The 16,396-nt window shown below is 31.8% G+C and overlaps 3 protein-coding genes and 1 pseudogene across 3 annotated transcripts in view; 1 reads left to right on the top strand and 3 right to left on the bottom strand.

The window, feature by feature from the left end:
* The window catches only part of LOC125810880 (ACT domain-containing protein ACR6-like), a 106,133-nt gene that overhangs the window by 29,487 nt on the left and 60,250 nt on the right, over positions 1–16,396 (bottom strand).
* Positions 4,742–6,234, top strand: LOC125811021 (probable WRKY transcription factor 45). The gene is made up of 2 exons (XM_049490508.1): positions 4,742–4,968; positions 6,036–6,234. Exons 1-2 carry the CDS (start codon positions 4,742–4,744, stop codon positions 6,232–6,234), a joined length of 426 nt encoding a protein of 141 aa, XP_049346465.1.
* On the bottom strand, positions 8,928–15,033 carry LOC125810881 (uncharacterized). Its single transcript, XM_049490378.1, has 2 exons — positions 14,919–15,033; positions 8,928–10,394 (listed from the first exon to the last, which is right to left on the bottom strand). Exon 2 carries the CDS (start codon positions 10,160–10,162, stop codon positions 8,948–8,950), a length of 1,215 nt encoding a protein of 404 aa, XP_049346335.1. The 5' UTR covers positions 10,163–10,394; positions 14,919–15,033; the 3' UTR covers positions 8,928–8,947.
* On the bottom strand, positions 12,632–15,003 carry LOC125810901 (uncharacterized; annotated as a pseudogene).

The raw sequence follows: 16,396 nt of genomic DNA, 5'->3' as shown, positions 1-16,396 counted from the left end.
CTTATGCCTTGTGCTATAATTTGTCCCACTTAACTTATATTTTAGCTTGTGCCATTCAACTTGTTTTTTTGGCACAACTTGTGCTTCAACGTTCCATATAATTTAGGTCACTAAATTTTTATTTTGGGGCATAACTTGTGCCTAGAGGTTAATTTTTTTTTCTTGCCTTCAAGCATAACTCATGTCACTGCACTTACACTTGTATCTTGGATATAATTTTTTTCCTTCAAAATAACTTGTATCAGTGAACTTATGTCCAACAACATAACTTCATGTTATTGAACTTATGTATGGGGTATAACTTTAACTGGACTTGGGTTCTAAAATTTTTATTGTTTCATTGTCGCGGACATTTTTTTGGCTATTTTCTTTTACTTTAAGTTTTAAAGCGTAAAAATTATAGATCATCGATTTTAAAGGGCAAAATAAAAACCACCCTGTTTTCGGGGCATTTATGCGATTAAATCTAAGCCTAATACAATTATTTTTCATTTGATTTGAGACATCTTCAACATCTATGATTTTTAAGAATAAAATGCATATATGACTCCTCAAATTTGTTGGGTTAACATAATAATAAAAAAATTAATATAGTCATGTGATATTCATTTTGGACAAATCCATGCGCTAGTCTTTGGTTGTACATTCAATAATTTCTCTATCAAATTAAATTCCAGATGATATCAATTTTATGGTTCAAATAATTTATTATATTGATAACAATTCTTTAACATATTATGGTATCATTTTGAATCAACTTATACTGTTTTCACACTATTAAATGCATCTCTATAACTTTTAAGTACCTTTTTTTTTCTGTAATCTATCAAGATGAGATATCATTTGTATATCCAACAGTATTTAGATTGATAAAATATCTAGAAAAATATTAAAATATAAAAGCAACAAATCAAAAATTGGTTGAGATGTCAAATTTAGTTTAGATGATATGAAGAGATACCACTTTTATCTTAATGCGACTTGGGGAAAAATACAAAAAAAGAAAAAAAAAATGTATAGTTCATTAGATATTTTGCTAAAAGAATTTTTCAGATTTTGGAATTAAGATATGTTTCATAAGATAATCATTGACGTTAAGTTATATGTAAAATTTATTAAATTACTTTTGAATAATATACATAGGTTAAAATTCACATAAAAGACTAATACTTAGTTTAATTCTATTGTACTTCAAAATAAATCAACTAATTTGTTGGCTTTCTCTATCAAACATATATTCACTCATGGGTGCTTCGAGAAGGACATTATCTACTAATGAGTATTTTCTTTTTTTTGATTTTCCATTTGGTGTCCGGTACCCACATTGAAGCCCGACTAAATTTGGATTCATGTCGGGAAGTTCCACATTGAGGTAAAGCGCTCCCTAACATAGGTGACTCCGTACCCAAGGGGAATCAAACCTGAGACGACCTCTTGGTTAAGGATGAAGGAGTACTTACCACTCCACCACAACCCTTGTTGGTTCTAATGAGTATTTTCACTATATATATATATAGTGCGCAGACACAACATTTCAAAGATTGGACTAGTCGTAATTGTCCTACTATTTTCAAATAGACATGATATCTAAAATCATAGTATTCAAACTTGTGCACTTCAAGTGACATATTTTCAAAAAGACACAATTCATGACGCATATGTTGATGTACACTTAATTGTGCACCATCACAAAGTTTTATATACATACAAGTGCCATACAGAATTAAGGATCCGATGGATTGAACATGAGCAGATATATATATCGAAAATGAGTATAAGTAAAAATTGATAAAATATGTCAGTTATACATATTTTATATGGACAAGAAATAAGTTAATTGACGTAATATGATCAGTATGGTAAAACACAAACCGGATAATAAAAATAACAAGATAGCATATGAATATCTAGTGAATAAGATCCATTTTTGCCACCACTACATATACCTAAAGAATAAATTATAAGTACTCATCTAAAGTATATTGTTGTTGAATTAAATGTGTAAAGTCATATATATTTGAATTAGTTTCCACAATAAGACGTGAGAGATTAATTCTTGATTACTGTGATTCAACTAAGCTTGTTTTTCACTCAAAATTGGTTGTATTCTATCCCCTTTGACCCTTTCATTCCACTGTTTATATCAAATTAACTGTTTTTTTCTCAAATGACCATGTGATCATGATAAGATTAAAATTTAAAACTTCATTTGCCGTGTACAAATCGGATAGTATAATGTAATTTCTACAGATATGATCCACTCCACCTGAATTATTATTTACCGATAGAAAATTATAGATCAAATATAATATGTTTGTTTACTTGCAAATGGAAGGCTTGTCCACCTCTTTAATTAGACCGTAAATTTTGTTTAGAAAGACCCTAGCTCTTTTCTAGTTTTCCTTCTTCACCTCTACTTAAAACTGTAAATCTCACCTCGTATATACATGCATCTGCTCTTTTTCTAATAGTAATAATTGACATATTTTAACAAATAAATCTTACATATATATATTTAGTACTCCCTCTCCTAATTTATGTGACACTTTTCATTTTTCTAGAATCAAATACTTTAAGTTTGATCAAGAATTTGCGTATGAAATCTTCAATTTTTTAAAAATGAAATTTATATATTTTTGAACTACGTAAAAAGTACTATACTATAAGTTATAATAATTGAAAATTCAAAATATATATATATATATATATATATATATATATATATGAAAATTTTACAATCAAAGATAAGCTAGTTTGAATCTCAAAATCTAAAAAATGCCACAAAAATTGTGACGGGGAGTAATATTTTTTAAATGTGACTAATTAGTTTAATATTTTTACCCTTATATAGCAGTACTATTACGAATATGAATAGTCTTATATCAGACCTTATTTCAATGCACGTGCAGCTATAGTACAACTATTGTCTTTGTCCATTAATAACTCTATTAAATTTGATGGTGTCATATATTTTTGTCCAACTATGTTATATTACTGGGGAGGCTCTAATAAATTTCTTTTATCAATAAAAGCACGTAGTCAAAATGTTATGGTGTCAGATATGATTTCTCTCGTCAAGAACAAAGACAATTAATTGATAATTCTGGGCAAGGAATTTAAGGCAAACAAAAGTCTTTTGGCACATATCAAATTATAAAGAGAATTCTTACTTAGTATATAAAGAGGTGTTTGGGAAAACGATATAACGTGAATATGTGATGTTTTTAAAGTACAACTTGAAAAAAGTTGAGTAAAGTTGAAGTTAGCGTTTAAGACATGTATTTTTTAGCTTGAGAAAAGTAAAAGGTTTTTAATAGAAAAAAAATTCATTTGAAAATACTATAAGTAGGGGTGTTCACGGGTCGGTTTGGATCGGTTATTGATCAAAATCAAAATCAAACCAATTTAATCGGTTTTAAAATTATCAAAACCAAACCAAACTAAATATAATATACATTTATCGGTTTTGGGTTTGGTTTGGTTCGGTTATTCGGTTATTAACCATACACAAAAATAAAAGAAACAATTCATTCAAAACGAAAAATAGTTAAAATGACTTACTGAACTTTTGATCACTAAATTTACTATCAATAAAGCTTTAAAATTCACAATATTGGCCTAGAAGGAAGAGACAATAACATTTTCAGTCCTACAAAGAATTGTCATAGACACTCATATACATGAAATCAATAAGATAAATGTTTCATCTTGGACATTTTTGCTTTCAATAAGTAAATTATAAAGAAATTTAATGAAAATATGTATAAGATCTTTAAAATTGTTTATAAAAATAATATATTAAATATGTATATTAATAAAATATATGTATATAATTCATCGGTTCGGTTTGATTATTTCTTCGATTTATTTCAAATAAAACCATAACCAAATCAAATACTATCGGTTTTCAAAAATCTAAAACCAAACCAAACCAAACCCAAATAAAATCGGTTTGAATCGGTTTTTATGCAAACTGTGAACACCCCCTAACTATAAGTAATATTTTCTTTGCCATGTGAAACTTGGATTAGGATTATGTTATTAATTTCTACAACTGATGATGTGTACCGACTTAAAAGAACAAATATACTACTGTTTCTTTTGTTGAAATATCATACTAGTATAAACTGGTTTATTATCAATGAACAAATATATATGGGGTACATTTGCTAATGGAATTAAACGTGTCCACCTTCTTAGAATGACCTCTTTTTTCTTTTTGTTCTTAGCTTGACCTACAATTAATGGTTTACTAATCCTTTTCTAATTAGTAATTGACATTTTAAAATATTTTTTTTGGGATAAATGTTACTTATTATATTTCTTAAATGCAATCTAATCATATATTCTTTAATAAAATATCATTCATACGAAATTAAGGTAAAAATCGAACTGTCACCAATAAAGTGAGGTACTAAGATTCCCTAATACCTGTAGGTGGTCAAAATATTTCTATTTTTAAATTCTCATAGTTAAGGATGACTTGACTGAGCCGCCGGGTAATTTTTCCACGTTAATTAATCTAGTAGACACGACAAATACCAGTCGTCCTTCAAAATTCACTAGTATTTTTTTTTTTTTATAGAAGTAGTAGTCTATATTTATTTTACAAGTTTAACCTTTTGATGAAACTACGTTTGTCTTTCCTCTACTATATATAATAAATAATATATAATAGAGTGTGTATCTTGTCAATTAATAGCATCGATCAGTTGTGTCTAATTACTAGGTGTTATTTTGGATGGAGAATGTTGTTGTTGGTTACTACTCTATGAATGGGGGATTAAAGACGACGTCCCGTGATGAGATGATGGGAGTAGTGCAAAATCATAATTTATCGGTTAAGAATAAGAAAATTAAGAAGCCCAGATTTGCTTTTCAAACTAAAAGTCAGGTTGATATACTTGATGATGGTTATCGATGGAGAAAATATGGACAAAAGGCTGTCAAGAACAACAATTACCCAAGGTAATTCATTTTATATCATCCATCTTTTACTAATATTGTATATGAAAGGAAATTTAAACTGTATTCTAATAGCTTGTTATCAGTACCCAAAAATATTTTTCTATGTCATATAGTTTTTAGTCATAATATTACGTACGTTATAGCAGCCATATATAACCCGTACGTCTTAATAACAAAGGGAATGTGACTGTATATAGTTGATTCACTCATTTGTGCGTCTGTCTTCGTTGAAATTCATACCTAATGTTTCTCCTAGTCCTATAGGCTATACAAATAAAAGATCGATCGAGTTCCCTGGATGAACACACATTTATTTTGCTTTAATTTAAATAAGTTATTATTGGGTTTTAAAAAGTGTGAATGGAAAAGGTAGAGTTGCGACTGTTATGAAGAGTTGCGATTTTTATGAAAAGTTGTGACTTTTATTAAATGTTATGACCTTTCCGAAAGATTGTGAAGGGTTGTGAACTTTTCAATAAGGCACAATAAGCATTTGTTCACACTACCCTTTGTTGTCTATAAATAGAGGGATTTCCTCTCGTTTTAAAACAACCAATTTTCTAGACTACTTCTACTACTACTAAATCTAGCTAGTATTTTAAGTGTACTTTACTGTCGTTGAGTGCAGTTCGCTGACACCATGGTTATAGGTACCAATACGCCGGTGAATAAGATTGTTTTATCTTGGGAGGATATATTCCATTAACCTCGGATACTTGCAGGAAATAATTTCCTTAACACTCGATTTTCTTCTTTGAGAAAAATATTTTGTGTATTGTTTCTGGTTCTACTGATTTTAATTTTCTAGCTTTGAAAATATTGTTTAAACTTTGTTGTTTCTTATCATTTTGTTCTAAATTCCAAAGATGAACAACAATTATGACCTTGTATACTCACTCAAAATTAATTAAATCTAATTTGCGGAGGCACCTTAGGGAAATTAAAGGGTGGTTGGCTGCACATCCTTGGGGGGCAAATTAAATGATAGATTAAATATATGGAGTAGTTAATGGATGGTTTCCAGATATATATATATATATAATAAGTAATTGAAACATGTACTGCAGAAGCTACTACAGATGTACTCATGAAGGATGCAATGTGAAGAAGCAAGTACAGCGCCTTTCCAAAGATGAAACAGTTGTAGTGACTACTTATGAAGGCATGCACACTCATCCTATTGACAAGCCCAATGATAATTTTGAACAAATCCTTCATCAGATGCATATTTTGCCTAATCCTCCCATTCCCATACCCTTTAATTAATGCTAGTACTGCTCTGTTGCTTCAACATTACACTTTTAAAACAACTGCTACCTAATTAACATCACCAAATAATCCAGCATTGGTGTAACCATGCATCACTAAATGTTTAATTTGGACTCTCAAAATTTCTTCTTCTTTTTTTTACATGTAATATACAGTATTTGTTTCTTTGGAAGGCACAAAGGTTGGGCTTCTTTATTAGTAATTTGAAGGGTAAACTACAGTTTCAGAGATTAAATTCAAGCTGTGTTGTAGTTTCAGCCTCAATTATAAATTTTTTCAATACATAACACCTTGTGGTCTCTAATCTTCGCCATTAGTGAATGTTCACGTTAACTTTGCGTAAGAGTATCTTTGACATTGTTGTTGGGAGGCTAGAAACACTTATTTTGAGTGGAAAAAAACATTTTTGTTGAAAAATTTAGTGTTTAGCGGATCAGTAATATTATTTTTAAATGGAAGCAGAAAAAGTTTTTTTGCTATTAGGAAGAAACTAAAAATTTGTGCTATTTTAAAAAGCAAAAGCAGAAACAAAACATATGGTCAAAAAACATCAACATCTTGTCGGAACATTATTGAAGGACGAGAAAGAAAAAAAAAATTGTTGGATGGACTGATGAACACACTCAGTGTATAAATGAATTAAAAAAGGAATGTTCGAAGTTACCAAAGCTTAGATTACCAAATGAAAATGATAATTTGGTATTACAAACAGATGTCTCAGATTATCATTGGCGAGCATATATATATATATATATATATTAATTAGCATATTTCAGGTTAAATTTTATTTAAGATTTTTTTATATTTATATAATAAATTTTATAATTTATTTTGCGTTTATATATTATTATTATTATTATATATTATTTTACGCATTATTTTGCAGAATTAGAAAAAAGTTAACAATAATATTTTACAAGATTAGAAAAAAGAAAAAAAAAGAACAATTAAAGATTTCTGCCTCCCAAAAAAGTTAAAATATTGATTGAAAATTTAAACATGTACATTTTTATTTAATAAAAATAAATTATTATTTTTTTATAATAGATATTTAAAATAATTTTTCTCTATAAAATAAATTTAATATTAGAAATACATTAATAGTTGTCCTTTTTTTTATTTGACTCTCAAAAATACTTTTTTTAAAATAAAAATAAAAATCAAACAAACGCAATTTGTTTATGAAAAACTCATTTCAAATGAATCAGTCAAACACAAATTATTATTTTTTTCAAAAGCACTTTTTTGAAAAGTCATTTTAATAAAGGGTTTCTCAAAATAAGTTATTTTTAGCAGCAATGTCAAACAGACTCTAAATATTATGACGTATATGCGTCCATTATAACTGCATTTTTCTATTTTTAAAAATACTTGGAGTAAAGTAAAGATAAACTAAGAAATTAGATTTTATTTTTGTAAGAAAAGATGAAAATTGAAAACACCAACTGAAAAATTCAAAGAGTGAAAAGCAACTACGTTTAATTTCTCCTTTTCATTAGAGCATTGTCATATTTCCAATTTAGATGAGAAAAAGGAATAAGAATGAATGTTTTCAAGGTCCAAACATCGGTCTACAAACAGATCCAAGTAAATCTTTGTTGGGACTTTCTAGGTGAATTAAGAAAACTATTTACCATAACAAATCTTTGTTGGGACTTTTTAGGTAAAATATTAATTTTTAGATTATAAAACAACGTTGAGTGACTTTCTAAGAAAACTATCATTTTAATTAAGTCACTTTTGGATAGTAAAACAAAGTTGAGCGACTTCATAAAAAAACTATTTTTAATTGAGTGACCGTTTGAGATATTATTTTTTTGCTCTTGTAATGATTCAATCCAATCTATTCTAGCTCCTTTATAGTATGCCAATTTTAACCAAAAAGACTAAAACAGAGCTTTCCTACATCATTTTCTCTTCGTCATACTAATTAACCAAGCATGACACAAGAAATTAAGCCGTTGTGCGTGGGTCAGGAGACCTTACATGCTAGAGTTCTTTCTTCCTTTTTTTTGGTTTCCCACCCGGTGTCCAAAACCTACATTGAAGTTCCGACTAAATCTGAATCGCGCTCTGTAGGGCTCATTTGGGGCCAAATGGCGCTCCCAACAAGATTTTCTCCATACCCAGGGCTCGAACCCGAGACATCTAGTTAAGGGTGAAGTACTCCCACCAGTGCACCACAACCCATGTTGGTTAAAATAGAGTTCTTTCGCATCTGCCTTACCTCACAACAACTTGTATATTTTCCACAAAGTAAACACAACGTGAAATATCTCATTTTTGTGTACCGAAATCAGCTGTGCATGGCATCAGATGATCATATCCTGCACATCTCTTTAAGAATCTTTATGTTATTGCATAATCGATACATGTTAGTATATTCTAGAAGAATGGAAGTATATTTATTTAACAAGATACATACACCAATGTTTCTAATGTCATAAACTTGGGAACCATAAAGTGGCAACAAGTTGAGGGACTACGAAACGATATAGTATTTTGGGAGCCTAAATTAGTCAGCATGTAGAATACGGATCAAAATCTAACACATTAGGTGGGATATTGCACAGCTTCTGATATTTTTAAAATTTTAAATCTCTGTGGGACTTGTAATAGAGTATGCGAAAAGACTCCAGAAAGTCTTTCATAATTTAGGACCTTTGTTGTTCAACAGCCCAGATAAACAGAGAAAAATTTAAAGCTATTATTACCTCCTAAACATGCCTGAACTTTGAAGAGTTCTGCAATAGTCCACAATAATGGAAGAATTCCTAATAATTTCCCATATCTTGGCAGAATTTTTCACCCAATCACGCTCAGACACAGTCCTTGAGAAAGACGGACCTCTCTTTGACAAAACCTGATCCCGCAAATTCCATAATGCTGAAATGTGGCTTTCATATTGAGGCTTCAAGGAATCATCCTTATTTCTAGATGGAATTAGAAATAATTTTAAAAATTCAGATTCTCGACCAGCACTTTGAACGTTGGAAGAAACAGCAGAAACTTGACTCTCTTTAGCAGTGTTGTGGTTTTCTGATCTCACAAAGGATGACAAGCAAAAGAATTGTGTTAGTGCCTTCTTCAGTTGAACAAGATTACATGGTGCTAGATCTTCAGTGCATAGCTTTGTATGCACAAAAACTGGATCAGCCATGTACTCTCCTCCACTATCTAGAATTCTGTCTCTGTTTTCTTTCTCAGAGCTTTGAGGATGAGAAAGGGTTAAAGATGATGGATCAGGTATCCCATGCTTTAGCAAATCAACCGTTGACATGAGTTGCCACATGCTAGCATCATGGATTCCATCTGATACCACCAATATAATGTGACAAATGGATGCCAGAAGAACACCAAGCTGGATGCTCAATAGTTCATGAGCTAGCTCAGCCGATAAAGATTCACCGCTTATTATGGGTATGGTGGATGAGCCATCTGGTCTAATCATTTCAGCCAAAACCGAGGGGCTAAAAACAGGCTGTGTATCAAGCAGTATAATCCGTTCAGATGAAACCCGTGGTTCAATGCCAACCGTACAATGTTTTGCCATAGCCCTTGTTTCTTCTGTTTCTATGGCAAACGGAGGAAGAGTTCCAGGCAAACTAGCATCAAAACCATAAATTTCGTTCATTATCGTCGACTTCCCAACCCCTGGAGGACCAATCACACCCACTACTGTAAAGTCTGTATTATCCGTTAGAAACGGTAGAAAACGATCCGTGAGGAAATCCCAGGTGTCAGAGAGAAGATTAAGAGATCCAATGGAGGGAAGACGTGGGCGGTGAGCTGCAGAATCATCGTCAGGTCCACCACGGTTGAACTTACCGGCGGAAACAAGTCCAGGTTTGGCTAATAGGATTTTCGGAGCTTGATGAGACACAGATGACTGATTGGAACTAAGATTTCCACCACTGCCTGCCATCAGTTCCCTTTTCTAGCCTATTCTCCGATTTGGCTCGCACTCACAGAGGTTGAAGTGGCCACAGCTTCTGATAACAATTTCAAAATGAGTCAGACTACTGCTTGTCCTCCTTGCAGCTTGAGTAGCTTATGGCCTTATGCTCAGAGGATCAACCTTTAAACTGTAGGCTCTGAGCTCCGATAAGACCTAGAGCAATGGTGTTTATGTGGATTGATAAGCATATAGCTCTCTTCTACAAAACAGGATGAACACTCTTAGCTTGCTATCCAAATTAAAAAACTTCAGCTTGCCACTTTGTCAAGAAAGGATTAAGAAGCCTTTTAACGGAAATTGGCAGAATACACTTATTGTATAACTAGCATACATTTTTTGAAAAGAATCATCGCATACATAACTACAGTAAAATGAACCAGATCACTCAATGTATTGAGAACACTTTTGCTAGGAGTTTAAACATGACACCACGTTGAAGAATCACAACAGTCTTGCCTAAACAGGGGGCAATCCTGTTCTTTCTTTTTATTTCAGAAGTTGGTATGTCTTAAGACTCTTAGTTCCCATAGTGAATATGGATTAATTTTCTTATTAACAGACATATCATAAGATAAGATGATTTTACCTATTCAACTTATAAAGACTTTTAAATTATGTCAAAAGATACAAATTTTGCACTAAAAAAAGAAGTACAATGTTCAATTTGAAAGACATAATATTTGAAAATAACAAAAAATGTAAGAAATTGGGTGCCTTGGAGGCAAAAGATCCATGTCCACCTGGTGGCATAAAAGTTTTGGCTAAAACAGAACATGATATCAATAAGGGAACATGTGTTTGGTGGCCATTTTACATGAGCGTCAAAACGTAATCATATATGTGATACAATTGCAAACTTGAACAATGTTAAAAATAAAATTAATCATAGGGACATCAATTGCTGCTTCAGAAAGCATGAAACACTAATTTAGCTTTGGTATCCAAAAAACCTAAGAAACTAACCCAAAAAAATGGCCTGAAAAGAAAAACACATGATATATACATCCCTCTATGAGAATAAATGGAAATTAACAAATTTTCCCCTCCTTCCCTGCCCAAACAAGATGTAGGAGAAAATCAACTTATAGATGTGAGCATGCTCATTAATATTGATAAATTTTAAACCTCAAAGACCCAACTTAAATCGCTTGAAGTGATCCCTTCATACTAATATGTCCCCGTACCTCTGTAAAAAAAAGGTCAACTCGAAATTTCATCCCAAAAATCCAAAAAGAAACCGTGAGCAGATTTTGCAGACCAAAAGTAAAGCATAAGTTGGAGAACTTTATCAGGGCTATTTTGGTGGGTATAATTATCAAGAAGAACAAAAGTTTGAGAACATGTGGGAATTTCGAGATGTATGTAGGACATTAGCAGGAAGAGAAAAGAAGCAAGAACATTCTCAAAAGTAGACATATATAACTAAAACTGCTTAGCGTTAACTGTTAAGCCAGTCAATTACTTTTCACACTGCAGCCCTCAGCTATCCATTCACAAGCGGCTAGGCTAACTTTTTGTCCAAAAAGCATGAAGAAATTCAAACTTGAAGCAGAATGCAGAAAAATAAAAATGAAGAGACCAAATAGAAACTGGAAAGTGAAAGGTGTAAGCGGGAAGACATACAGTTAGCGGCGGCGCCACTGAAAAATTTGAGGAACGTTACGCTTGAAGATTGACGAGATGAATTCGGTTTCGTATTGGTATTCCAATCTCAAGAGCTCCTATACATGATTCCGATTTGTACAGAAGCAACAAAATTTCCCAAATCCGCAGAATCTTAAATGCTGGGCTTTTTAAGTTGGTAACTTCTTTTTGGGCCGCGAAAATGCCATCCTGAGTTCTGGTAGATATTGGGCTACTCTAGAAGTAATCCAGCCCATGAGTTGGTCTAACTGGGTTAAAACTTTTAAATTACGATTTCTTACAAAAAAAAATTAAAAAAATGCTATGAATACATACTTATTTGCACTAGGTTTCATGTATTATCAATTAGATTTATTCAGAGATTGGTTTGTTAATACGCTAAATCAATAACCAAATCACTTAAGAATTTGTTAATCGATTTCACTTTAATCAGTGAGAAAATCCACACATAATCATAAACTTATTTGTGCCCCAAAAAGAGAGAAGGTGTCACACTAGAGAGGCAGAAAGGCTAGTCTGTGTTGCCAACAACCAAAAGTAATACTAGAATTTATGAAATAGGGTAGATAACATTAAAGTCATTGTTATATAATTCAGAGTAAAATAATAATTTTCATATAATATTTTTTGAATTATCAATTTAACCTTTACGGAAACCAAACTAATACTAACAAATAATTAAAATCACAAATCCATTTAAAAGCGTTTAACCCAATAATGACTTTTCGATTATAACGGTTTTTGCATTAAATCCAATAATTCCATAACAAGTGTCACAATATCTTGCAGATATCTTCAAGTATCTTTATGTTACTGCATAATTGATGTACATCTTAATAAATACTAGAAGAATGAAAGTATATTTATAATGTCATAACCTTGGCAACCATAAAGTGGCAATTACATGAGGGGCTACAAAACGATAGTCGGTGTAAAATATTTTACGGACCAAAATGCAAACACTAGGTGGGAAATTGCACAGCTTCTGATAAAAATTTCAACACGAGTCACATCTACTGCTTGTCCTCCTTGGGGATATCCTTCTTCGGTATCTCCTTTGGCTTTGCCTTTTCTATTTCCCTGCAGAAACATCAATGGCATGTCATGTTCATCTGATACACATAAACAGAACGACTGCAACCGATTGCCAAACACGCAAAATGAAGGATTCAATTTACCAAGAGAAACAAGTTAATTCAACAAGTTACTCCTATACAGCAAAAGAGAAGATGTGTGAAGATGAAGATAAAGATAACAATAGAAGGAGATGAGAAATGACATGAAAGGATTAAAAAGATGAGAAGTAAAAGGAGGAGATCAAACTGAAACCTACAAGTCAAGAATAAAATTCTAAAACAAGCTCTCTAGGGTACCTAGGATTCTAAGTATAGAATAAAGAACATATTGCTTTTCATGTTACACCTATTATGCATTAAAAATTTGTACAGTAGAACTTGCAGTACTTTGTAGTTTGCAGAAGAAGATTGACATACCATCTTTCTCTGGAATAAAGCCAGACAAAACTTCAAAAGATGTTCTTTTGCTCATACTGTCCGGAATGTTTTAGCCAGACATGCATAAACTACCAACCTAGGTTGCTATATGATACAGAATCAGACAACAAAGTTAGCAAAATTTTTCTACAATTAAAGGGCGAAGAATACCATTAAGGATGGGTGTACTTACATAAGATGTATATATAACCTAGAACAAGCTATCAAAACATAATTTAGAACTGCCAATACCATTTGATCAATTTCATGAGTCAAAGGCTAATAAATAACTAAGCCAGCTGAAATGTATGGAGAATGCAACAACCATGAAAACGGGGATGCACCCATAAAGGCATTGATCAGAGGCATAAACCCCAGAAATGGCCTCGGGGATGTATCAATCAACATAGTGGGGATGCATACACCAAGACAAATCTCAGCCAAACAACCCTAAAATTGCCTAGGCATTTAAACCTCTCATACTAAACCCTAACCCTAATAAATGCAACCAAGTTTTGGCATTTGACCTACCACATGAAATGATTAAGACTGCTGTGATTCCAGACAGCTAGTCAATGTGAGTCATAACACCTTGAGTAGCTTATGGTCAGATGATCGATCTTTTAAAAATTTCAGCTCGCCGCCTTGTCAAGAAAGGATTTATAAGAAACCTTTTTAGGGAAATTGACAGAACATATTTTTATCTTTATAAATAGCATACATTTTTTTTCCAGACTTCACAGCATACATAACCAATGCAAAATGAACCAAATAACTCAAGGTATCAAGGACACATACCATAAAGAAGTTTCCATCTATACCATAAAGGTCTAAACCTGACACCACGTTGAAGAGTCACACTATTCTTGCCTAGGGAAGGGGGCAATCCTGTTCTTTTTTTTGGCTTTTCCGAAGTTGGTTGAATAAGCTTTAGTTACCATAGTGAATACAGACTAATTTTCTTATTAAGAGTCATATCATAAGATAAGATGACTTTACCAATTCAACTTATTAAGACTTATAAGTTTTGTTAAAAGATACAAATTTTGCACGCAAAAGGAAGTACGTATAATGTTTTAATTTAAAGGACATAATATTTGGGTGACCAATTTGAAGGCAAAAGATTCATGTCCAAGTGCTGGCATACAAGTTACGGCTAAAACACAACATGATATCAATAAGGGAACATGTCTTTGGTGGACATTCTACATGACCACCAAGACGTAAGCATATAATAACAACAAATCCAGGGCACCTTTATGTCTTCCAACAGACTAAAACATGAAAGACAGATCACAGATGTGGCAATTTTGAGTTAATGTAGGATATTAGCAGGAAGACCAAAGCTTAGAAGTAGACATAACTAAAAGTGCATTGTGTTAAGCCAGTCAAATACAACCCTCGTACAATATTACTACTAGGTAGAGCACTAATTTTGTTTATCACTATCCATTCATGATTCACCAACGGCTAATTTTTAATCCAGAAAGCGATGAAGAAGTTCAAGCTTGAAGCAGAATGCAGAAAAATAGTAACTTCAACTATATAACAAAATGAACAGACCAAATACTTGATTGAAGACATACTTAGCGGCAGAAGCTGACTCTTCCTCGAGCCAATGGCGAATTTGACGAACGTTACGCTTGAAGATTGAGGCAGACTGTTTGACATCGCTCCTCATCAGTAAAAACACGGCGCTTACTCCGACCACCGTCAATATAAAGTTGGTTAAAGCCATTTCAAGATGAATTCCGTTTCTCTGATTGGTATTCCAATCTCAAAAGCTCTAAAATTGCACGAATCAAGTGGACATGAAGAGATGATTAGGATGGTGATCCGATTTGTATGTAAGGGTTTTAGTACTGAAGCAGGATTCTTGCATCGCAAGATAATTTCCCCAAATCTGCAGAACGTGAAGCAAAATTAAAAATTGGGCTTATTAAGATAAGTAACTCTTTTGGGCCAGAAGATGTCACTGTGTGCCGGTAGATTTTGGGCTAACAATTCTGAAGTAGTCGACCTCATGAGTTGGGTTAACTAGAACTAGCTTTTGGGCTAAGAATTATTTTCACGAAAAACTACAGACATACTTCACTACAATATATACATATTTTACCTCTAATTTAAAAATATCCCATTTAATATCACTTTTTAATAATTATACCATATATTTTAAAAAATTAAATTAGATACACAATCCCCTTAAATATGATATTTAATAATTATCTTAAATTGTATCTCCTTAATTAATGGGACTTTAACAATTCATATTACTTCCTCTCTCTTCACACCATCAGCCCACTCCCCCAAATTATATAAATTCTGAATTTATACAAATCTGTGAATTATAAATTTTGATTCAGAGCTCTAATTCTTTTAAAGTTTGATTTTAGGATTTTTACATTGTTTAAATCTATTAGTTCTCCATATTTTTTAATGGATGAAAATTTACGCTCTCATTAACTTCGTACAATAATTCAAAAGAAGGTATCACTTTAAAGGTAACAATACAAACATTATATATATAAATTTCATAATATTGCAAGTAAAACATTTTTAAGATACATCTTTCATGTATATCGTTACGTTGGTCATAATATATCTAAAGTTATCTTACTTTACTGGATACAAATCTCATATTAATATCTGAAATACATGCATAATGAATCATATATGCTACACAAATCACTACTTTTAGATATAAGATCGTTCTCATTATCAATGACGTATACATTATTTGTCCGAGATGCACATTATTTGTTCGAGATACACAATATAAAAATATTACACATTTTTTCATGTATCAATACCACATTATTGTCGAAGATACATGCTTAACAAAATATACATGATATAAAATGAACATTAAATTATTAAAATGTTCATATACATGCTTAGCAATACACAACGAAACCCATATATACATGTTTAGTTTGTTAATTTCCCATAATTTACTCCTTTAATTAAGGCAATAAGTTACAACATCTAATTCAAATGTCTTAAATCATATATCTCGGCATTTTAAACCCTATGGATACATGTATCTGACGGATCAAGATACGTG

The sequence above is a fragment of the Solanum verrucosum genome, unplaced genomic scaffold (genome assembly GCF_900185275.1).
Source record: "Solanum verrucosum unplaced genomic scaffold, falcon-dt-bn FXZP01000032.1, whole genome shotgun sequence".
NCBI classification, from domain to species: domain Eukaryota; kingdom Viridiplantae; phylum Streptophyta; class Magnoliopsida; order Solanales; family Solanaceae; genus Solanum; species Solanum verrucosum.
The sequence above is the reverse complement of the archived record's forward strand: the minus strand, read 5'-3'. Positions and strand labels throughout refer to the sequence as shown.

Coding starts and splice junctions, on each gene's coding strand:
- LOC125811021 (XM_049490508.1), top strand. CDS start 4,742: ATGGAGAATGTTGTTGTTGGTTACTACTCTATGAATGGGGGATTAAAG. Junction 4,969..6,035: donor AAGAACAACAATTACCCAAG/GTAATTCATTTT, acceptor CATGTACTGCAG/AAGCTACTACAGATGTACTC.
- LOC125810881 (XM_049490378.1), bottom strand. CDS start 10,162: ATGGCAGGCAGTGGTGGAAATCTTAGTTCCAATCAGTCATCTGTGTCT.